The sequence below is a fragment of the Anabrus simplex genome, chromosome 1 (genome assembly GCF_040414725.1).
Source record: "Anabrus simplex isolate iqAnaSimp1 chromosome 1, ASM4041472v1, whole genome shotgun sequence".
In the NCBI taxonomy this organism is placed as follows: Eukaryota; Metazoa; Arthropoda; class Insecta; order Orthoptera; family Tettigoniidae; genus Anabrus; species Anabrus simplex.
The window spans coordinates 286,039,972-286,065,140 of NC_090265.1; the positions used below are offsets into that span (position 1 = coordinate 286,039,972).

The window sequence follows — 25,169 nt, forward strand, 5'->3', positions numbered from 1 at the left end:
TATCTTTACGTTCAACGAACAAATTTATAAATTCACCAACATCTTTAAAAAGCACGATGTAAAAGTAGTTTTCAAAACCAACAATAGGAATGCACAAGTCTTACATAATGCCACATCCATAAACAAGTTCAATAGTTTTCAAAATCAGGAGTATACAGGATTATTTGCAATATAAGGTACTCGGAACACGTCAATGCCCGGAAGAACAATAAATTTTCAGCTGTAGGACAGCATATGCATGACTATAATCACAAATTCACAGACATAAAACAGGATATACAAATTCTCAAAATCATCAACAAAGGACCCCTCCTTAAATTTACTGAAAGCTGCTTCATACATATAGATCAATATTTTAACCTGAATCATAATGACATTTCAGAAAAGCCAAATATCTTATTTGACCTTTTAATTCCCACTTTTAGAAACTTCAATTCAGCAAGTCATAATTCAGTTTTTCATAATATTTACAGCACCTTTCCTCAGCAGCCATCTCTTTTCCCACGTCCTTCGGCCCTGCCAAAATTTCGCCCCCTTTCCCTTCTCTCCTTTCTCCAACTTCTCCCCTTGCCCCCACCCCCTAACCCTTTGCCCCGCCCCTCTCTCCTTGCCCTGCCCCTTCCTTTTCCTTTGAATCCCACAACCATTAGTATGAGGCAAACAACAATATACCACGCATCACATGCAGCAACGAGAGGTACGTCTCATATATCCTATGCCATTTGACTAACACGCGCGCTCTCTCTCTCTCTCTCTCTCTCTCTCTCCCCCTTCTATTCATTAATTTTATCTAATTTTATCATTTATTCAGGTTAACTTCATGGACACCGTAATGAATTGCAAATTTATACCAGCCACAAATTAAGAAAGTGTCAGTTTTAACCATATCTTCATGTGCTGTCCTGACAACGTCCAACAGCATTTCAGCATGTTTTTAATATGCACTATGGGAACATTTCATTTTATTTACCTTGGTCGATGTGGAAACACCATCTAGCAGTTTTGCATCAGCTGGTCGTTATTTACAGTGGCATCCAGTGGCTTGCATACTGCTAACACTACTCAAGCTGATTTGGTAATTGATGATCTGACTACAGAATCAATATTTAGCAGTTCCCATTTTGCAATTGAAATTGTAATGATTAGCAGTGATGGAACTAACAATTCTATGAATATCAATACAAGAAAGAGTCTGGATGATAAGCATACTCCAGATGGTAAGAATTTAGAGCCTAATTTATTGTTCAGATTTTACACTTAGTTCATCACAGATTTTAATGTTAATTGTGTGATTTTACATTCGTTTTCATGTCAAGTGTGTTTTTACATTATTGTTTAGTTATTAGATGTAATCCTTTAAGGCTGAAGATGGCCAGCCAAGGCCAAAACTAATCCCTAGTTTAGTAATGTAATTCAATAATATTGCATAATATAGTATTGAAAAAGGGGGACCATACGACATTATTTTAATAATTATTATTGTATATGGAATGGCCAATCTCTAGTTGATGTCTACACATTTTAAGAAAACACCACGAAAAATGATTACACAGAAATCACCAATATCAGATTGACCACGACGCGGTCGCCAGGAAGATTTCCCTGGAAATGATAAACATGAGAGTACGCTAGGGTTATGTGGAGTGCGACCACCATCTCTCACAAATCAAAATTTGATTCAGACCCAATCGAAGAAAGTATCAAAAAACCTAAAATCCTACGGATTGATGAATATCTGAAAGAACACTCACAAGAGTTTGCGCAATCATTACAAAAACAAATGTACAAACATGGGACAAACTTCTTGAGACCATCCAAGAACCATCAAGAAAACTCAGCCAACCCCCACGGAAACGGGGGTAATAAAACTCTGGAATCACGTATTCAAGGCTGGAAGAATTGGCACAGCCACCAAACGCCAGAGAATTGGACGATATTTTCTGAAACCCAGAAGTGAACGTCCAAAATACTTGGACGAATTAAATGCATATACCACCTCAACACATTAGAAGAAATTGATGACAACTTCAAAAGAAACAACACATGGAATTTCTAAAGAACCTGTTATGAAGAGAATTTTATAAATTTATTTCATTAATTGAAGTTGGCACTTTCTGAGCCTATTTCCGATTAGTCGGACGATTATTTATTGTTAAGAAATTGTTATGCATGCAACAGTCATGTTCGTCATCAAGTTGTAATATCGCATAAGGAAGATATATCAAATACAATAAAGTATTGAAGGCACCAAGTTCCTTTACTTCAATATCAATCAAAATCAGAACCTTTAGGGAAGAACTGAGCAACTACAAGCCACCCACTCTTTGTTTTCATCATAGAAGTAAAGAAACAGCTGAACAAAACGGTTAATAATAATAGTAATAATGCTAATAATAATATTAATAATAATAATAATAATAATAATAATAATAATAATAATAATATTAATAATAATAATAATAAGTTTGTCATCCCTAAAGATTCTTTCAAGGATAGGAAACAAATATTTGAACTTAAAAAGAAAATAAAAAACGAAGAGCTTATAGTCACTAAAGCAGATAAAGGCAACGTAACCGTTATCATGCATAAAGCTGATTACATCCAAAAAACAAAAACCTTTTTTAATGATAACTCTTTTTCTATTATTAAGAAGGACCCGACTCAGTCATTGCAGAAGCAATTGAAACAAACATTGAAGACATCTTCTTTCCTCTTTAATGAATATGAGAAGCAGAAATTAATTAGCATGAACCCCAGCCTTCCTATCGCTAAAGCGCTGCCAAAAATCCACAAGGCCGGAGTCCCCATTAGGCCAATTATCAATTACAAACCTAGCCCCCTTTATAAATTAGCGCAGTATATTCAGAAATTCTTAAAACAACATTACAGATTCACTGCAAATAAATCCGTAAAGAATGCCGTAGAATTCACTAAAGAATTAATTAAATTTCGATTACAGGATCACCACACAATACATTCTTTTGATATAGTAAATATGTTTCCTAATATCAAAACTAATAAATTGCTCCCCATTATTGCCAAAAATTTGAAAAAACTACAGTCACTTAAGCAAGCTTGAAATTGATGAATTCATGACGGTTTTAAAATTGCTGATCAATAACAACTATTTCACTTTCGACCAGATCATTTATAAACAAAACGGCCTTGCAATGGGGTCTCCAGCCTCAGAAATTTTGGCAGAAATTTATTTAGATTTTCTAGAGGACACACAAATAATTAATAATGAAAAATTCAAGAATGTTCTAGTTTGGTCTAGGTATGTAGACGATGCGTTTGTTATCTTGGATGAACGCATAACCAACGCCTCTACGACTCTTAATAATCTTAACACAATAGATACGGATATAAAATTTACTTTAGAATCCGAAACAGAAAAATCCATTAATTATTTAGACCTAAAGATCAATAGACACGCTTCTTCATTTTCTTTTAGTATTTACAGAAAACCCACACAAACTGCAGTTACAATACGTAATGATTCGATATACCCCTTAGCTCATAAATGTGCGACCTATAATAGCTTGGTGAATCGCGCTTTTAGTATACCAACGTCCAAACAAAACTTGGACAAGGAACTGAACATTACCTGAGCTATGGCTAAAGCTAATGGTTTTAAAGAGAACTTTATAGAACGAATAATAAGCAAATTCAAATATCGCCCTCACACGAGTCTGATGAAAAATAAAATAGAAGCAAAGGAAATTGCAACTTTCACGTTTAATAAAGATGTATACAGAATTACAAATATTTTCAGGAAACGTAACATTAGGATCGCATTCAAGACAGATAATAGAAGTACAACAGTTTTACATAATGTTTCGGTTGTCAACAAAGTCAATCCATATTCTAAATCAGGGGTATATAGGTTCGAATGTAGGGACTGTGGAAGCGGATACATAGGGCAAACTGGGCGTAGCTTTAATGTCAGGTATCAAGAACACCTTAACGCTGTAAAATATCACAGATTCTCAGCGGTAGGCATCCATGAGTACAAGCATAAATTTACAGACATAGATAAAGACCTCGAGATCATGGAAACACTGTCTAAGGGACAGAAGCTTGACATTACGGAGGCATGTCTAATACATCTAGACCAATACTATAACGCTAACCTGAATTTGAATGAAATCTCGGAAAAACCCAAGATTTTATTTGATTGTTTGATTCTTTTACTTTACAAGTTAAAGCAGGGCCATCCAGCTATTGCGCTCCGAGAGCGCGCCCGCGCTCGGGGAGCACTGGACAGTCAGACTAGCGCTCCTTCCCCTACCACCACTACAGTGTGGCAGCGAGGAGACCTGAGACAGACGATGTTCGGACCGCGCTAACTAGATACGTACGTAAAGTCGTGCGTCCGACGGCTTTTGCGGGTTTGTTGACATCATATTGATAGGGCTGTTTTGCCATAACAAATATACCGCATAAACAAATCGAAAGGTACTCCGATGTATGGAATATGCAGGAAACAAAATCAAGTGTTAAGTAAAGAATACAGTAATGCGATTTATTCAAAACTGAAATTTGAACATACCTGAGAGGAAAATTCAACAAAATTTTACCAATATTATACCAATATTCTTAAACAATTACGCGAGTTTCTATCGCTCATCGTTGCACGGTGTTTACTTTTGGTAAGCTTAAGAACCGAAAATAAACGCTCACAAATGTACGTTGAGCCGAACATTGATAGAACTTTACATGCATGTTTATATAAAAGGGGGTATTCTTCTTGCGGAAAGCCACTATAAAATTCTTCCAAACTTCGTGACATTAGAAAGCGGTCTTTAAAACGAACATTGCACTGCAGTTCAAGCTACTCTAATTGAAATAGCTGTGGAGCACTGTCTGCACTAAGAGAAAATGTTCGAACAATTGCATCTAACACCCCTTGGGGTTCTGATAATTCTGAAAATCTCTTTTCAAACTCTTCTTGTAATTGGCGAATTGCCTGCAAGTACTCATCAATGTCGACACCTTATTTCACTGCTTCAACCAATGGAAAATGTCCTGTGTTCCTTGCACGCAACTGGTTTTCTCACAAAATCAATTTTCATTTGAACTCATGAATTTCTTCCACCAAATAGCAGATATTGTGCATTTCGCCCTGAAGCGATTTTTTTTTTTTTTTTTTTTTTTTGCTATTGGCTTTACGTCGCACCAACACAGATATGTCTTTATGGCAACGATGGGGCAGGAAAGGGCTAGGACTGGGAAGGAAGCGGCCGTGGCCTTAATTAAGGTACAGCCCCAACATTTGTGTGAAAATGGGAAACCACGGAAAACAATCTTCAGGGCTACCGACAGAGGGGTTCGAATCTACTATCTCCCGAATACTGGATACTGGTCGCACTTAAGCAACTGCAGCTATCGAGCTCGGTAAGCGAAGTGTTCAAGGTATTCAGATGGACAGTAATGTCACTTAAAAAGGCCCAGTCCGCCACCCACTTATGATTACGCAAAATAATTTCGGGCCGCCGTTTCATGTCATAAAAGGTATCTGTTGCATTCCGCAAGCAAAAAACTCGAAGCACCTTCGCCTTGCTCAGCCATCTTACTTCTGCATGGTACGGGATATCCGGATACTCCACTTCGATGTCATCCAAGAACTCTTTGCGTTTTTTTTTGTTGCTATTTGCTTTACGTCAAACCGACACAGGTAGGTCTTATGGCGACGATGGGACAAGAAAGGCCCAGGAATGGGAAGGAAGCGGCCGTGGCCTTTAAGGTACTAATTAAGGTTCAGCCCCAGCATTTGCCCGGTGTGAAAATGGGAAACCACGGAAAACCATCTTCAGGGCTGCCAACAGTGGGCTTCGAACCCACTATCTCCCAAATGCCAGCTCACAGCTGTGCGCCCCTAAGTGCACGGCCAACTCGCCCGGTACTCTTTGAATTGACGGTGCGTGAGTCCATTGGATCGAATAAAATTTACCACTCGCACAACTGTTCCGATTACGTCTTTAAGTTTGGCGACTTTTGCACAGATTGCCTCCCGGTGTACCAAGCACTGGATCGCCGCCATTAGGGTAGTACCGCTCTGTCATTTTTAATTTTACATAGCTGAGGAGCCCCGTGCGTAGACTACGTAATGCAGGAGCTTCATCCGTCGTTACACTCGTGAACCGCTCCCATTTTAATCCCATTGACTCAAAAACACACTCCACTGCTTTGAAAATATCGAAACCGGTAGTGGTGTCTTTGAGAGCTACCAAGACTAGGAAATCCTCGGTGAGCCGAATATCGTCATCCACCCTCGAATGAAAATAACGATCTGAGCTGTGTCCGCCATGTAGGTTGATTCATCGAGGGCGATGGAAAAGGATACAAAATTTGCTGCATTCTCCATTAATTGTTGTTCCATATCAACGGCCATATTGTCTATTCTGCGAGGTACAGTGTGAGGAGAAAGAGAGATTTTGTGAAATTTCTCAACTAGCTCCATAGGACAAATACGTGCCGCCGCGTCCATTAGGCACTCCTTGATTACATTCCCTTCCGCGAAGGGTTTCCCAGCTTTGGCAATTTGCGATGAACATTTGTAGCTTGTTCGTAAAGTGGGTCCACCAACCTCACTCTCCTCAATCTCCTGTCAGACAAAAATACAGCAAGTCACAACTTTAATGTTCTTCAGATAATTCAATCATTTATTTATTCCCATTTGTAAACAAGCATTTAAAAATTAAAACAATAATATCTACAGAACAGCGCTGCTTGAAATTTTCTTTCAATTCTTCCAACTTCGATTAGCGACTGGCGTCTGTCAAATCACCGTAATAATCCCTGTGGTTGGCACTGTAATGCCGTTACAAATTGTGTTTTTTTAAACATAAAATCTCAATGGCACACTAAAAAATCGGCTGCTCTCTTCGGCCCGGCGGGCAGACCGCTCGCTCAGCTAGCCAAGCTCCTCCCACCACTACCGAAACTACCTTCCCTCAAAGCGCTCGGAGCACTGGCTTGGAGCGCGGCCAGAGCGCTAGCGCTCGGGAAGCGCTGTTTGGATGGCCCTGAGTTAAAGATTCCAGAAAATTCGAGCGTATTCCGAACTCTACATAACAACTTTGCTTACTACTGTCTTCGTCCACAACGCCCCCCGGACTCTCTCCCAAAAAGTTCGACGTTCTAGAAATTTCCCCTTTGCCGCCCCTACTTCTCCTTCCCTGCGCTTCATCACAGAGCACAGGATACTAGCAGACACATCGCGCCGCAGCCGTCACGCAAATTACACAGCTTTAGAGGTGAGTCAGCCGTATCAACAGTTAGATTCAATTAGTTTTCTTTATCAATATTCTCGCTTTTCTCTTAACATTGGGTTTCATTATTGCAGGGTTCTATTGAACTGAGAAGACATGTCCGCCTAACAACTGTAGGACAAATGAAATTACAGTTCTAACCACGCATACAGCATTAAAAATACGAAGTTTTTTGTACGTAATAAATTTAAGAAGACGGCCCAGTTTTAACAATCATATTGTATATAACGAGCTTTTAATCCATCTAAGTGGTTATTATATACATGAAATGAACATTTTAACATCAAATGGATTGCATACAATTTTAAATCCTCAAGCTTAAGTTCGCATTTGAATTCGATAGTACGATAGTACAAAATCACAGACATTAAGGAATGTGAAGACAACTCATCAAACAGACGAAAATTTTTATATTTATGACTTACAAGAATTCTCTTGTTACATATTAGAGTTTTAATATAGCATAATTTACTGTAGATGTTTTAGGATTTAACTAGTGCAATATTCTAGTTACGTATGACAATATGTTGTTTAATGTTTAGATTGCCAAGTTTTTTCGCACACTCTGAGCAGCTGATGATGGTGTCAAAAATTGAGCACCGAAACATGTTCTGTAATAAATAATGTTGTAAATACCATCCAACAACATTGTATTTTGTATTGAAAAGGTGGAACCCGCTAGATTCTAATTTAATTGTAACTTTGAATATACGACTAGAGGAAGCAAATAATATTCTACTGGCCTCAAGGAATAAGAAAATATTTCTGCAGAGGAAGGCTAGCAAATATATATAGAATTATCAACGATAAACACTCTAAGACTTCACAGAACCATGATGAATACATATGTTTCAGAATTGATGTATATTATCTACTGTATTCCTGAGGAAATGATGGCTTGCTAAATCGGCATAGACCAACCTGGAGAGAGATGTCGTCCTGGCAGTTAAAACCACCTGACCCGAGTGGAGGAGGTCACTCAACCCGAGGTACCAGAGATGGAGGACCTGTTCAGTTCTCGATCCAAGGCCTGTGACCAGACCGTGGAGCAGTTGAAGAAGAGCAACTAAGGCCCGAGATATTGAATGACGAGCTAAGTAATAGTAATAAGTAGTATAATTTCTTATGTAAAGTATTACCAGTATATGCAATAGAACTGAATAGCCTAAGCATGAAATTATTAAGTGTGCAATTAATATAAGGAAGTGCAGTGTGAACTTAAGACGATATCTCGTGACATAATGGTTATGTATTTGCTATATTATCTTAACCAGAGGAGTGAGAATACGATTTAAAAGTGACAGTGTAACAGATGTTTGCAAAGAATCCCGGTTAGCTAGAAAGATCCATGAGTGATATAGTACCATTCGAATCCAGATTACGTCATAGAGGGACGCATGTTTTGAATTGTTTAATTTAAGTTACCATACTCTTTGCTGAATGATTATATTGGAAGAGTAGACACCGTATTTGGGGTTATGTGTTGAATTGTACGATAAAACGTGTTATAAGGAATGAATTCTGCGCTAAAGGAATGTTGCGTCTCGTTATGTTTAATGAATATTGGAGGTTAAACGCGTTAATTGTAGATGCTGAATGAGTTAAATAAGGGTTGAAATGAAGGTTATAGATGAAATAATGGAAGTATATATGGTGTTTTAAGTGAAATATTGCGCAGATTAATAAGAAGTAAGACGTATATGATATATATATATAATGTGCGATATAAGGGCACAAGTAAAGCAACTACGGAAAGGAAATATGCCCCAGGGAAGAACTATAGCGAGGTATGGATAATAAAATTATGTATATTTAAATGAAGTCTGAGAATGGTTTAACAGTAGTAACAACCGGTGATAGGTAGATTTATGCATGATTATGTCGTATTCTGAATGAATGTCGATTGCGTGGAAGATGAAACTAGTATGTAACTGATATGATAATGTAATATTGAGATATCGTAATATAGGCACTTGCACATCTATATATGATAAATGCTTATTGGCTACGTGCATATTGAACTGGAATACGTTACATAAGAAATTATCTAGCTAGAGTAGGGAAACAATATGAGATTTACGTAGGATATCATCGATGTTTTTAATTTGAAATACTATATGAGCGAATATTTAGCTAGGAGCCGTATTTTAAGTGGCAATCGGACCAAGAAACTTAGTGCGTCATTCGATTTCTCATTTCCTTCACTTTATTCAGCACCAACGAACTCAGATAATTTTTAATATAATTCAGATCACTGATATTAGAATTCAGGACACTTTTATTGAAATTCAGATCATTCCCACGATAATATGAATAATGATGATGGTGAATAGTTAACACCGCAAGTGATAGAATAATTTATTGACATACTGAACTTTGACCGTGGTCAGAAGATTATGATATATTTGTATACCTAAATGACCAGATTTAAATTTTAATAGGAAGTTGAAACAAAACGTGAATTCATTTCAGGAATACTCAACCCAGAATGTTAAGATATGCAAACTTAGATTAGAAATAAGCCAGCGCTGACTTAAAATAATTGATTCAGAAGTTAAAATATTTGTTTATTAGATTCATGATTGGAAGTTCACGTGCTATATTTGACATTTAACCATTTCTTTTGCGATTCTCATTAATTTAATAAATGTGTTTCTTGATTAAATTTTATATAATCAAATGAGTTCTCATTTGTAGTGATAGTCTGTAGTTGTATTTAGTGAGTAAGGTTCCCGATATGTGGATGTGTCTTTGGAAATGTTGATTGAAGTATACGTATGCGGAATCCACTACTGAGCGTTGAATTACGGAATTTTGAACCGCGTATGGTGTTTACAGTGCACTATGTCTTCTGGTATAGGCTAGAGCAATTTTGTTACTTTCATTGATCTGTCTCAGCTTTATCCTTGGCTTGGACAAAATGAAAGTGACTGAGGTATGAGTGATGCTAGTAATGCCATTCCTTTTGCAGCCAGTCCCTGCTATGAATGGTGTGAAAATATTGCTCATAGGGTCAGTTAGTGCATGCATTTCAGTGGGCTTGGCAGTCTGATATGTAATAGCAACTTCTGGCTTGGCGAGGAAAGCAACGGGAAACCACCTCACTCCTCATTTCCCTAGTACACCTCTTCAGTGATGCCTAGGCCATCTATGACAGCTGATGGCGGAACTGTTGAGGATCCAACCAGCCTTCGGGCTGAGGACTAAACATACATACATGGTGTCACTATCTTCTCTTTGAACGCACGTTAAACCAAATTATAGAAAAATTAACCATTTTTCTGGAAACATGAATACCCTGAGATATTTATCTGACTAGTTGGGAAAATAACTGTGGTCACCCTGACCCGTAGGGTGCAATATGGGAACAAAAGCTAAATGGGTCAACATAAAATGCCTTGCTTTCGCTGACGATCTAGCAATGATTATCCGAACTCCTGAGGAAGCCAAATATGCCATCGAGATGCCATCGAGAAGCCTCATGAGATTGCTGTTAAAACTGGCCTTCACATCTCTTACGAAAAAACACAGTACATGAACTCCAAAAACTCAAACCTGGTGCCACTCGTGACACAATATGGCAGAGTCACACAAGCAAAACAGTTTAAGTACTTAGGTGAAGTTAGGAAGAGCACTGGAAAGGAAAGGGAAGCCAATAAAAATCGCGCTGAAAAATTATCTAAAGCCTATACAATCACATGGAACGTTTACAACAAGACATCACTTTCTACCAAGGTCAAACTCTGACACTACAACACTGTTTTCTCCCAGAGGAATTCTACGCAACTGAAACATTATCATTAAACATCAACATTAGAGACATTAAGAAAATGGAACGGCAGTTACTCAGGGAAATATTTAGACCCTACTTTGAAGATAGAATTTGAATGCGAAAAAGCTCGGAGGAACTCTATTCACTGACTGAGCGATTCACTTTACTTGCACGCAAAAGACGTACAACAAATGATCAATACCCGCAAATTTGCACCCAAGAAACCGACTGCAAGAAATTTGAAACTCACAAACGCGTGGACACAAGAAAGATGACAGGCCCATAGTAAAAGGATGAGGAAGTATTGGGAAGATAAGAAGAACAGGAAGATCATGAATACCAATGCTAAATAATGGTTCTACATGCTGCTTAGAGGGCCAAACACGTGTATATAATAATAATAATAATAATAATAATAATAATAATAATAATAATAATAATAATAATAATAATAATAATGATAATCATCATCATCATCATCACCATCAATATTTGTATTATTTACCCATGCATTAAGAATATTGTTTCCAAGTTATACACAGTTCAAAAAACTTAGGGGAACATGCCATGCTCTATATACCTCACACCCAGGTATATTACCAACTAAACCTTTATTCTTTACCTTTGAAGTATACAAAAGAACATTGATGGATTCGTGTTCATTTTCAGAAAACAAATGGAAATATCCAAATAGGGGCAAAAACAAAGTGATAACAGTCCTCCAAGGTGGATTTTTATCACAGTTGGAGAGCTTCAGTATGGTGTATGTCCTCCACGAGCATTTATCACAGCATGGCACCTACGTGGCATGCTATGTTTTTGTCAACGGACATCACATTGCAGCAGGAGCATTTTTCACAGCTTGGCACCTACGTGGCATGCTCCGTATAAGTCGACGGAGGTCAAGTTACGGTATCAGGTTCCATTCTTCAATGAGAGCCTGTTTAAGGTCTTGGGAGAGTCTGTGGTGGAACACGACACCCAGGAATATTTCTGTCAAGCCTATCCCACACATGCTCGGTGGGATTAAGGTCAGGACTCACTGCTGGCCATCTCATCTCTTGAATGTCCAGTTCTTGCAAGACAGCTCTGATGATGCGCACTACATTAGCCCTGGCATTGTCGTGCACGAGTATGAATTCAGAGCCAACACCGCATGCAGCAAGCAACACATTCTGTAGCAGTATCTTCTCGATGTACCCCGCAACAGTAAGATTAACACAGACGATGACAAGATCCATACGGTCATCAGTACTGATGCCACCCCCACACTATCACAGAAATTTGTCCGAATCGGTCGCCTTCCTGGACAACATTTGGCATGTACTATTCATCACGGTATCTCCATACACGTTGACGTCCATCAAGCTGTGTCAAGGGAAATCTGGACTCGTCTGAACAACAGAGGTCTCCATTGGCTAAGTTGCCAGTTGACAGAAGGCGAGCTGCGCAATGTTGCTGCGTTAAACGGGGCACTTGAACAGGACATCTGGATCAAAAGGACACTTCTCTTAACCTGTTCCTTAATGTCTGGTCAGACACCGTGACTCCAGTGACCCTCCTGAGGCCTTGTTTCAGTTCTATGGCAGTTACTGAACAACGCCGCAACACACAGATGGTCAGATATTGGTCATCCTGTAGGGATGTTATGCGTCCACAACCTTGTCCAACCCTCCCTGTGAACTGGCCTGTCTCGCTGTAGCAATTCCACAAGTGTTGAATAACTGACTGAGAGACATTGAGATCCACAGCAACACAACAAAAAGTCCATCCTTCCTGGATCAAAGTGACAGACCTTGCGACTTGAACCTCGTTAAGATGTCTCGTGGGACGTGCTGGTTAACGTACAACGTGCTCAAACAACCGCAGTAGTGTGTGTACCTCACGACGACACACGACGCACCGCTATTCACTTCGTTTTGAAGGGTCACCTGACTGTTTAATGCACAGGTGGAATACAACTTTGATTTGACATACCCTTAGTAGCTAAGGTCTCAAGGTATGCTGTACGACCATTGGAATCCCATTTACCAAATTAACATTCACATACCAGACGTTACAAAACATGTTTCCCTAATTTTTTTGAACTGCGTACTAGTCTACTACACTTGCGTTAATTTATATACTACCGTACCTTTTATGCGGTGCCTACATCGTACACCAGGAGCAATATGGAAATAAAGTAAGATATCAGATGATTGGAAGAAAGGGCTGACTATACTATTATTGAGAAAAGGAAGTAAGAGGAATTTCACTCACTATAGAGGGTAACGCTACTGTCCCAATGCCTTAAGATAAAGGTGGAAAACAATTGAGAAGAGACTATAAGCAATAGCAGAGCACAAATAATGGAAAAGTACTGGGAAAGAGGGTAAACTGAATTGTTCTGTTTTTGGATCCTCAGTATATCAAAAAGTAGAATATGGAAGAGCCTACACAAACTAAAGGTGTAAATGGGAAATGGCAGATCAGAATAGTATCTTCATTATCTTCATAACTCATTTTACTCAAGGATACAATAACCAAGAAAATTAAAGCAGTGGATGCTGAAGAATTGAATGCATTTGTCTTTGCTGATCTGTGCTGCAATCTGGGGAGAGCAGGAGGTACAGAGAAGATAGGTCTATTGAAACAGCAAGTTTAAAGAATATAAGCTAACTGTGAGAAGGCAAAACAGTGGCATAGTGGTAACCTCACACTTGAAAGAGAGAGAATTGAAAGTGTGAATAACTTTAGCTATCTTGGAAGTGGTGTCTGTGGTAATGGGAATGTTAACCCATCCGCTTACCTTATACACATCAGTTCCGGATCTTTAAATTACCATTTAAATGCTGATGTTTGTAAGGTCCATGCAAGACTGCGCTTAAATGTTAATATCACTGTAACTACTGGCTCAAACGTTTTCAAACTTTCATAAATACTCAAAAATAATCATTTCAATTGAATGTGCTACATTACAGTGAAAAAAAAAAAAAACAATGCACTATAAACTCACCTAGTAATTCTTAAGGTGCATCGGAACATTTACGTTCGTAATATTTACATCTGCTTCTTGACTCGTATTACTACCACTAACTTCACTAAGCACAGATAATGTATCCACATCACTAGATTCACAGGTAGAACTTTCCAATATATTATCTTCTTACCAATCACCATTTAGTAAAATATCCACGATTTCTCGCTCGGTAATAGCAATGCGCGTACTCATCTTTACCCACTGAACACCCGTGACATCAGCTCAATGCTATCTTCAATTATGCGGTTAATCCCCTAAACACGACTCAAATACAGCAGAAGAGACTTCCTTCAGATATAAAGAATGACTGTAATGCCATCTGTTGAGTTTTTAACGTACTACCTTCACTTTACTATAGATTAACAGGGCGCTGCATTACCCCGCCGATTCGATGGTTAGGTAAGCCGGGCACAGGCTCGCGCATCCCGACGGTTAGGTAAGCCGGTGGGTTAAACTAGAAGTGCAGCTGGAAACGCTTTGGCTTTTTAATATCTTGATGGTAGAGGATCCAAGTTTCACAACCGTAAAGCAATGTCAATATGACAATAGCACAGTAAACTATGCTCTGGGTATGCACTGTAAGGTCCTTCCTTATTTATGTAGGCACGATGGAAAAAAGGTCCAAATGCTGAGTGGGCAGCACCAATTCTCCTATCCACACATTTACAGCCTTGCCTAACCACTGTAACTACTGTACATTAAATCAACAACACATTCTACCATCAGTTCTCAAAGTGGCACAATTGTCAATATAAATGCCTTTCATTGCCTGTTAAACCTACCCTTAATCCTCCAGTACAGCTAACATCTTTTCTCTTGGTACTCCCTGTCATTTGCCTTCTCTAGATTTATGAAACAAACAAAATAACTGTCTATTCCTCTCATAGCATTTTTCAATTACTTCATGCATACTACATCTGGTCTTGACAGCCCTCTATGGTCTGAAACCAAACTGGTTTTCATCCAACTTACTTTCCATCATTGATTGCACTCTCCTTTTCTTGCTCAGTCTACTGATCAATGAAATACCTTGATAGCTGTTTCAATACGCTCTGTTCCCTTGCTTACAGATAGGTGCAATTTCTGCTTTTCTCCAATCAGAAGGTCCCAATGCCAAATTTATTACTCCATAAAGCCATTTTATTCCCGTTTTCTCCCTATATTCCACCAGTTAAGGTCTAATTTCATCTATTCGTATTGCTTTATGAAAAAGCAGTTTATTTACCATCCTTTTCACTTCCTTGAGCTTAATTTCATGGTCTTCATTGTTCATTTCCCCACAAGATTCACTCTGACACTTCGACAGAAACAAAACATCTAAGCTCTTTAGGCTTTGTCAATTGTGAAATTACCAGCTTTTCACCCCAGTGTATCAGCAGGCTCATCAGTTGGATTGCTACACCTTTCCAAGATGCTGGCGGCTAGTACGCTGCTGAGACACCACTTTTAATGTTCAAGAGATTTTCACTTTTTCCTTCTGCCTACCGCTTCTCTAGGATCTACAATGCGTTCACCTGATTCATCCAACACTATTCATTTCCCTTCTTACATCCCTTTATTACAGTCCAGAAACGTTTCCCTGCCAAAAGCATTTCAGGGTTATTACCTTATAACATTGACCTTTATACTGTGCTAATGATTACTGGGTGTCCTGAGTAACCAATTTCTTTCTTTTTATCAACGCAGATTTTAGTGCATTCACTATGAAATTCAGACTCAAATAGGTGAATCCCACAGAATAAAAAGAAAATGCTGTAATTTAGAAGTAGTTCCCAAAAAATGTTTAGTTGCTCTACATGGCCTAAAATAGTATTCGGCAACCATCTCCCCCTTGTGGAACACCATAAATTCTCCACGAGTATGAATTACTGCCACGAGTATGAATTACTGCCACGAGTATGAATTACTGCCACGAGTATGAATTACTGAAGATGTATTACTACTGCTGATAATTAACCAAAATTAATCCCAAGAGAATGACTGGACCGTACTTGTACTCACATATTTTAAAAAATGTCAACCAATTACTTTCTGGGCCATTAAGTGTTCATGTTGTTGTATAATTCTCAAACTTTATTATGCAGTTTACAATGAAGGAACAAGATGTTAATTTTCCAATGTAATATTAAATTCTGACGGGATGGTTTTCTGCAATTAGAAGAAATACCAAACTTAGAACATTCCAATAAAACGTCAGATAGTAAATTAAATTACCTGCTGCTGTTGTAGTTGCGGCTGACCCCTACCTATAGGTACACCGAGGCCCGGATAAGTTGTACTTGCAGTTAGATCACGTTCCACATCCTCTAACCGCAAAACAGGTTTTGTGAGGCCAGGAGGTACGCTGGAGTTATTACTTTGCTGCAAAATCAGCCCACGCTCCAGTTCTTCCACTGTGCACACACCCTGAAACAAAAACATAATTCCGAGTCAGCTTAAGGATATTAACAAATTTCCTAGCAAGTATTAGTTATATAAATACTAAATAGAACTCTTGAATTATACCAGACAATAATATCCAAGTATGAGTGATACACGGGTATTAACCCACTGGCTTTCTTTTTTAAAATGCTATTTATTCAGGGCGTCGACCTAAGAAGATCTTTTGCTCCTACTTTGCACCATATGTTGTGAACCTGCATGTATTTGGAAATGGTGGAACTGTAAAGTGTTGAATGTGAGGAAGGGAACAGTAAGGACGACACAAACACCCAATCCCCAGGCCAGGCATATTAATTACTAGCTGATGTACCCGTGCTTCGCTACGGGATTCTCAGAAAGACTGACTTTGTGGTTTTCCTAACCTGAAATCAACATAGGTCATTACAAAAACGTAAGTATGAATGTAGCGATTAAAAGCAATGCTATCACATAAAATACTCTATCAAATGGAAAGCCCCACGTTTTATCACTTTTAACGAACAGTGCTGCGGTTAGATTGCGGTGCCAATCTAATAGTCCAAAGTTCCAGAGCTGGGATGACCAGGCCGCAGATTGCCATGAACACTCATCTGCCATTATTCCACTAAATATGCATGCTGTTCATTCCAATCAGTGCCTCAGAGTAGGGATTCAATAGCCCGAATGCTATGATGATCCAGTGTGTTACGTACCAGTAGTATCAGAAAATTTATAAAGCAGGGGAATGGCATGCTTGAGAAGAAAGTTATCTAACTCCCCAGCTACTTCCCATCAATATTCAGACAGGCTGTTACACTCTGTACGACTGGGCGAGTTGACCGTGTGGTTAGAGGTGCGCAGCTGTGAGCTTGCATCCGAGAGATAGTGGATTCGAACCCCATTGTCGGCAGCGCTGAAGATGGTATTCCGTGGTTTCCCACTTTCACACCAGTCAAATGCTGGGCCTGTACCTTAATTAAGGCCTAAGGCACTCCTAGCCCTTTCCTATCCCATCGTCGCTATAAAACCTATCTATGTCAGTGCAACGTAAATCAAATAAAAAATACTCTGTACGCAGCAGTAATCCTATCTACCGGAGATGAGGGGCAACAGAAGACACAAAGCACATCACGACAAACAATGGTCAATGTAATGGTATTGTTGATCAATGTTATAAGCTTTCTATATTGTAGGCCTTCACATTTAGTTTTCTTTCGACTCTGTGATTTGTAAAATATTTTATACCATAAACTGTAGTTTCTTATTCTCCGACTTTACATACCGATTTTCATAAAACACTGTTTACCCATTTTCTCGTTACTCGGCCCTGATATGGACTTAGTAACAAAAATCCAAATTCATGAATATCTTTGTGATCATAGCCAGTACAGTAACAATGTATAAGACATGAATAATAGGAAATTTAATACTATATAACCTTAGTTATGTAGCATTCATCGATTAAACCTCTAATAAGAAATATTTGAGAATTACATTTTAGGCCTTCCCCTAAACTACCATTTCACTCAGTGTGAATAAAATAATTTACAGCCTAGTCTATAGGGACTTATTTCCTGACTTTGCATACCGATTTTCATCAAGATAGGACTACTAATAACAACATTTGAGATTTAAATTTTAGGCCTTCCCCTAAACTACAATTTTTCTCAGCGTGAATACAATTATTGATAGCCTAGATTGTAGCAACGTATTCCCCAAGTTTGCATACCCATTTTCTTTAAAATACGACCACTAATAACATAAATAGTTGAGAATTAAATTTTAGGCCTTCCCCTAAACTACCATTTCACTCAGCGTGAGTAAACGATTTATAGCCTAGATTGTAGAGGCTCATCCCCCGACTTCACATACCGATTTTCAATAGACCACTAATAACATAAATAGTTGAGAATTCAATTTTAGGCCTTCCCCTAAACTACCATTTCACTCAGAACGAACAAAATGATTTATAGCCTAGATTGTAGAGACTCATCCCCCGACTTCACATACCGATTTTCATTAAATTCTCTTCAACCGTTTTCTCGTGATGCGTGTACATACATACAGACAGACAGACAGAAATTACGGAAAAGTAAAAAATGCATTTTCTTGTTACTATGGACATGGCCGATACAGAAATTCTGAGCAATGTACAGACAAAACTCTTATTTTATATATATAGATTTACAATTAAAAACCACTGACCCGGCCGGGAATCGAACCCGGGGCCGCCATGTGACAGGCGGACGCGTTGTCCCCTACACTGCGGGGCTGGACAACCCACTGGCTTACTCTGACGAATGCCATTTGCGTGCAATTATTCTGGCCCCAAGATAGTTTGACGAGTGGAACACATGGTACTCTGTCAATTTTTTACCTTTAAAAGGTTCAAATTACACAAGAATGTGAGAGGAGTTTATACAGAAACTTTCAATAAAGGAACCTGTGCTCATGCAAACACAGCCTTTTTAGGCTATTCTTTTGTTTCACACTGCTTCCATGTATACACATTAGCCTGCAGACTGATGGACACCAAAGCTTTTGTGCATGTACAGTAACTATTTGTGTTAATTTTCTAGAGGATCAAAAGGAAACTAAAGAATGCCTGTTGGAAGCAGTGATATTAAGGGTGATAATCAGGATGTATGTAGCAAGTAAGCCTATTGTTGATGCAGACCTACGTGTGTGTAGTGCCACATGGCAATAGACAAGCATAATCAATGTAGTTTGGAACTTTCAATTTACTGATGAGAGAGGTAATGTGAAGAAGTTTGAGAAAAGTTTGATATTCCAAAAGTAAAACTTAACTATAGGATGTTTAAGATACTGAGTACAGTCAATTTGGCAATCCAGAAATAGAGGGTTTGAGAGCCTTTAAAAACTGAACAGGTTAGCTCAACACAACACAATGAACACACTGTCACCTTAACTGGCATAGCCGGGGGAGGGGGCAGGTCCCCTCCCAAGACCTGTTTCCTGAAACTAGAGCGAGGATCAGCCGTTGTTTTATGTACGGTATGAACAACTTAAGAATTTATACCGAAAAGTTAAATTAACGTAGCGACAAAGAATCTACTAGTAAGGCTCAATAGGGCCATATCTTTGTACTGCTTGAATGAAAGGAAAACACTTAGGATTGTGATGCACGGGGATATTTCCCTGTAGAGGCTTCAGTATTGGGAAAGTAACCGGGTGCTGACTAATGTCAAGAGATGAGGAAAGGGCAATTAACAAAGAATTACTCAGCAGGGGGCCTGAATGTGACCACCGAGATAACGGGGGCCATGGCCAGAAACAATTGCAAACTTACAACATCGAGTCAGCTTTTGCTCATTGGTTCCAGGAAACAACAACGTCCTGGGGATCCTTGAGTTGTACCGTGGTTGCGAGATGTGCTGTGTTTTAGTTAGTGATGGGCAGTCTGAGACAAGGTCTCGAGATTTCTCGGAACTAGCGCAAGCACTATTTCTCGCGAGAAATTTTGAGAGATCTCGAGAGCATTGTCCCCGCATTGTGCGGCAAGCAGCGTGTCGTAGGCCTACAGGTAGTCGGAGCTGAATGTTGTTTGTGTCGAGTATGCGAATAACCAACCACGAGCCTTCTCAATTTCGTAAATACGTGTCAACGAGCGACTAGGGAGTTCATTTCTACCGAGGTCTACTTTGACGCAGTATAACATAATTATAAAGGATACGCATTCTGGCATTGTATGCAGTGGTAGGTACACGAATGAGTGGTTTAAGTACAGAACCTTACGACTACTGTATGTACACGTACCTGGTTACTAGAGGCGTGGATTATTCGAACTCGAGACGAGGCAAGATACGCCTTGATGCATATGCAACCACCATTACGCATGAGTGGAATGTGTAATCTAAAATGATTCAGTTTGCTCCAATTCTTTCGACAGGTAGGTGTACATCGTTATCAGACCCCACATTCAATAACATATGACCACTGCTTGTGTTTACCAATATTTTGGCGACGAAGGAAATAATTCCTTACAATGTTCTAGAGCACTCGCGTCATAATTAGGTGCTTCGATATATGACTGTGCAATATGTAATTGTGTCTAGTTGTACGCGACAACTTGAAGACGATGTCCGAAACGCAACGTAAGTCATGGAGGACGGTTATTTTGAAGAGATGTCACACAGCAAAACCCGCTGTGTTGCTTGTTCAAAATAAGTCAAATACGTCAGCAGAAATACTTCTGGGATGATCCGGCACTTAAAAATGCATTAATATCAATGATGAGGTATCGTCACAAAACACCTCCGGCCCGGTCTGCACCACAAGAAGCTACCCTGTCGACAACGGTTGCGAGGTATCCAGGTAGATGTACATCCTATCTACAGTTACAGTATTAACAAATTGTATGGGTTATTCAGCTAAGAAGTCCACCTGAAATAACTCTTGAACAGTTTAAGATACTGACATTCTGTTTTCACTTTCTTTAATGGTATTAAGGGGTTCATAGTTAAACATGCAGTATTTTTTCCGGGCTTTTGACAAAATTTATTGGTTCACACGTTTTCATATGAGAATGTTATTTCATGCAATAATACTATCAAGTTTACAGTCGTAGTTGCTGGTACGTCGCAAAGCTTGCACCTCAGGAGGCTCGGTCTCGAGATTCTCGAGATCGGCGATGTCAGTCTCGAGAGTCTCAAGCGAGAGCGTTGCCCACCACTAGTTTAAGTTGCAGCATTGAAAAGACTAACAGGATTGTGAGCTGCACGTTAGTTACAAATTTAGTGCCATATAAGTAACTTTTTTTTAAGATGGACTGTTTTGTCACTAAGAAGCCAAAACTATGTGCATCCTCGGTAAGTTATGAAAAAGTTTTTATTATTCTAACAGTAGCAAGACAGATCGCGGATGGCTGCCTAAGTTCTATAGGTAGGCCCATATATTTTGTCAGATGCCCGGGGACTGATTGGAACCTCAAATGGCAACATCAAAAGTGCGGGTAACTATTTGTAATTAGCAGGAGTGATAACTCAGTTCCAATGGTTCTATCTTGTCATCAAGGCGGCCGAGACTTGTATCGCATTTAAAGATAAAAATTTCATTGTTCCATATTGAAAAGTATCACAGTTAAATTGAAATAATAAATATGGTAGTTCAACCTATTCAATACAAGTAAATAAGAGATGTAGAGATTACATTCTTATTTAATTAAAAGTGGAAATGGTACCGGTTTTGACCCCAGTCTGGGTCATCATCAGCCGATTATAACTCGAAAAACAATGCATAAGTAAGAAAGAAGTTAATGGTCAAGTCCACACAATATCAGTTGAAGAGGCGATATAAAAATGACGGGGGTAGGCACTGTAAAATTCAGATGAAGTGGAATGTAAGTCACTTAAAAGAAGTAATGCGTAATCTTCCGAGCATCAGCACGGCACACGCAATGTTTGGCACTGTCTCACAATGTTCACGAAAAGCAGAGAACAGTTAAATGAGCCAGACTGCATACACCATCAGGCACAAAGTCACAACACAATCCAAATATGAACATCTAAAGTCATGAAGAAGCCGAAGACGAGCAGCTCAACCGAAGTAACTTGCTTTTCTTAAATCTGTCAGTACCGGGAATCGAATGCAGGATGCCTTAAGTCAAATTCTAACATAAGGAGACCTAAAAGTAACCAGTTGTCCCCGCAGTGTAGGGGTAGTGTGCCTGCCTCTTACCGGAGGACCTGGGTTCGATTCCCGTCCAGGTCAGGAATTTTTACCTGGATCTGAGGGCTGGTTCGAGGTACAATCAGCCCACGTGCATATAACTGAGGAGCTATCTGGCGGTGAGATGGCGGCCCAGGTCTAGAAAGCCAAGAATAACGGCGGAGAGGATTCGGCATGCTGACGACACGATACCTCGTAATCTCCAGGCTTTCGGGCTGAACAACGGTCGCTTGGTAGACAATGGTCCTTTGGGGCTATTACGCCATTGAGTTTGGTTTGGAAAACTGAACAGAGAAGGAAGCGACACCCCTGCAAGGCTCTTTAGCTTCCAGCTAGTTCTTCCGTCCGGTGTCATGCATTTAAGACAATTGACAAATGTATGCCTTAAAAAAGCTCCTCATAAAACCTTTGTAACAATACTAACTGCATCTATAACAATAATCACAAATGCCTCCTTTTCATGTGGCTCAGTTGGTTGAGTCGCTGTCCTTCTGAGTCCGAATTTGCAGGTTCAAATCCCGGCTTGGGCCGGTGGTCCTTAAAACAGTGTTGAAATGGCAACAGCTCCATGTCGTTGGTTTCTGGCACGTTAATAAAAATTATACATGCGAATATTAGCGTCACAAAACTGTAACTTTATACTACTATATTCTGTATCCCAGGCTTGCGAGGGAAACTAATTAACAATTTGATTTACGTCGCACTGACATAGATAGGTCTTAATGGCGACGATGGAATAGGAAAGGTCTATGAGTGGGAAGGAAGCGGCCGTGGCCTTAATTAAGGCACAACCCCCCAGCATTTGCTTTATGTGAAAATGGGGAAGGCACGGGAAACCATTTTCAGGGCTGCCCACAGTGGGGTTTGAATTCACTATCTCCCGGATGCAAGTTCACAGCTGCGCGGCATTAACCATGAAGGAAACTAATAGGACAAGGTAAACACTACCTAGCATATGTTGTGACGTGATTTTTTTTTTTTTTTACCAACTATCAATATATCTATACCCATACCCCTTTCATTCTAAATTTATTTATTACTGCCCTTTTTTTTTACAGTGGCGAAGTTAGGGCTCAAGGCGCTCTCGTACACTTAACCACATACTAGTTAAAATCTTAAATAAAATACAGAGATACTTAAATTAGTTAAAACCACATAAATTAATAGAATCGAAAATACATTTAAATATTTTACTAAATTAATATTAAAAATTAATTAATATTAAAAACTCTTAAAAATGACTAATCCTCAGGCACGCACACATTCATACTTGAACCATTCAGTCAGCTGTCCTCAGCAGGTAGCCTTGGCAGGTGATCTTAAATCTTGATAAAGAGCTAGCTTCTCTGACCTAATCTGGCATGGAATTTTGTAATCCGGTGCCAGTCACCACAAATGATCTATTAATTTTATTTGTGCGGTGCAGTGGAATAGAAACATGTATTTAAGTTGTGAAATCATGATAAAAAGGTGTATTTAGAAGAAATATACAGTGGCTGACTTTCAGCTCACACACTAAACACCATCATTAAAGTGTGTAGCTGCCGACGTTTATCAGGTAGCACCCATGAGACAGCTAGATAATATGGGTTGATGTGAACATCGTACCTGATATTGTAAATAAATCACAGGCAGGAATTCAGTGCTTGTTGAAGTTTAAGTGTTTCTTCTCACGTCATGTCAACTAAAACGTCAAAATAATCAAGAATAGGGAGAATGCAACGTAACTACACTACTAGGTAGGCTACTCTGGCGGTTGAAGCTCTCATTGGCTGGAGTGCTATGACGTCACGCGGTATGAAAGATAGCAAGTAAGGTACACAGCTGCAGTACAGCAAGCCTGTCAGTTCTCGTGCCTGTGGAACATCTTCCCAATCTTTCATCAAAAGTCTGGTTTAGTCCAATTTGATAAGTAATGGTACTTCCAATAGATTTAAAAACTTGAAAATGCATTAAATTTCGTCACATGCTGAGCAGGTAGAACATCAACTATCAAATATATGACATATAATAAGAAATAAAATATTGACATGCAACTCAAAATAACTAATTTTTTCCTGATTAAGTAAATATTTAGATCAAATGTCACAGGAAAATATGCATCACATCGACATCTTTATGGAATTATATTAAAGTATTAAAACGTATGTGTCAGGAGACTTAATTAGTTGATGAACCAGCCCAAAGCTTAGCCTTCTCATTGGCATATTTTCTCATTGCTAGCTCCTTACTCTTTGCATTTAAATGCCATATCCTAATAACTTAAATGTCCTGGTCCTTATGTAGAGACAAATTATTTTGTCATGGAATACTGGAAACTTTGACTTAATAGAAATAAGAGTTTTCATTACGTTTTTGCATCTGGATACAGTCTCACCGTGAAACACACCAAATGAAATTTCGAACTGAGCTATGTTTTTAACCGCTCACAACTGGGATGTGTGAGGCCCCCTTTTGAAATAACCGAGATCCAGTAACAGGTCTCTTCTCGCGCAACATTTTTGTCTCTTTCTTCGTATTTACTGTACATCGGATCACAGATACCGTATTATTTCACGAGCTTCAAAATATATTCAGAAATACAAGTTATTAGCACATAATAATGTTAATGTTACTGGTTTTACGTCCCACTATGTATTTGAGCACCTTCACCAACGGACTGAGACAGGATCGAACCTGCCAAGTTGAGCTAAGAAGGCCAGCGTTCTACCATTTGAGTTGCTACTCAGCCCGGCTACTAGCACATTACAATAATTACAGAAAATATGGTTTTCAATCAGTCATTTATATCTCACACCTTTTTACCATACCAGCTGTAATAATGGAGGTATTCAAGAGTTTATTACAAAGAGCATCAATAAGCAAGCAATGCTGACGAGGAAGTATTGTTACGCTATCACAGTAGCAAACTACCTGGCTATGATGGTTGTTGTCGTTATTAACTTTATAATATGCAAAATAATAATAATAATAATAATAATAATAATAATAATAATAATAATAATAATAATAATAA

The 25,169-nt window shown here is 38.9% G+C and overlaps 1 protein-coding gene across 1 annotated transcript in view; it reads right to left on the reverse strand.

Moving 5' to 3' along the window:
• Nucleotides 1-25,169, reverse strand: part of Patr-1 (Protein associated with topo II related - 1) — a 490,596-nt gene that overhangs the window by 351,460 nt on the left and 113,967 nt on the right. The window contains exon 5 of the mRNA XM_067159788.2: nt 16,280-16,471. Within this exon, the coding sequence (XP_067015889.2) occupies nt 16,280-16,471 (192 nt within the window). The remainder of the gene's footprint in view (nt 1-16,279; nt 16,472-25,169) is intronic.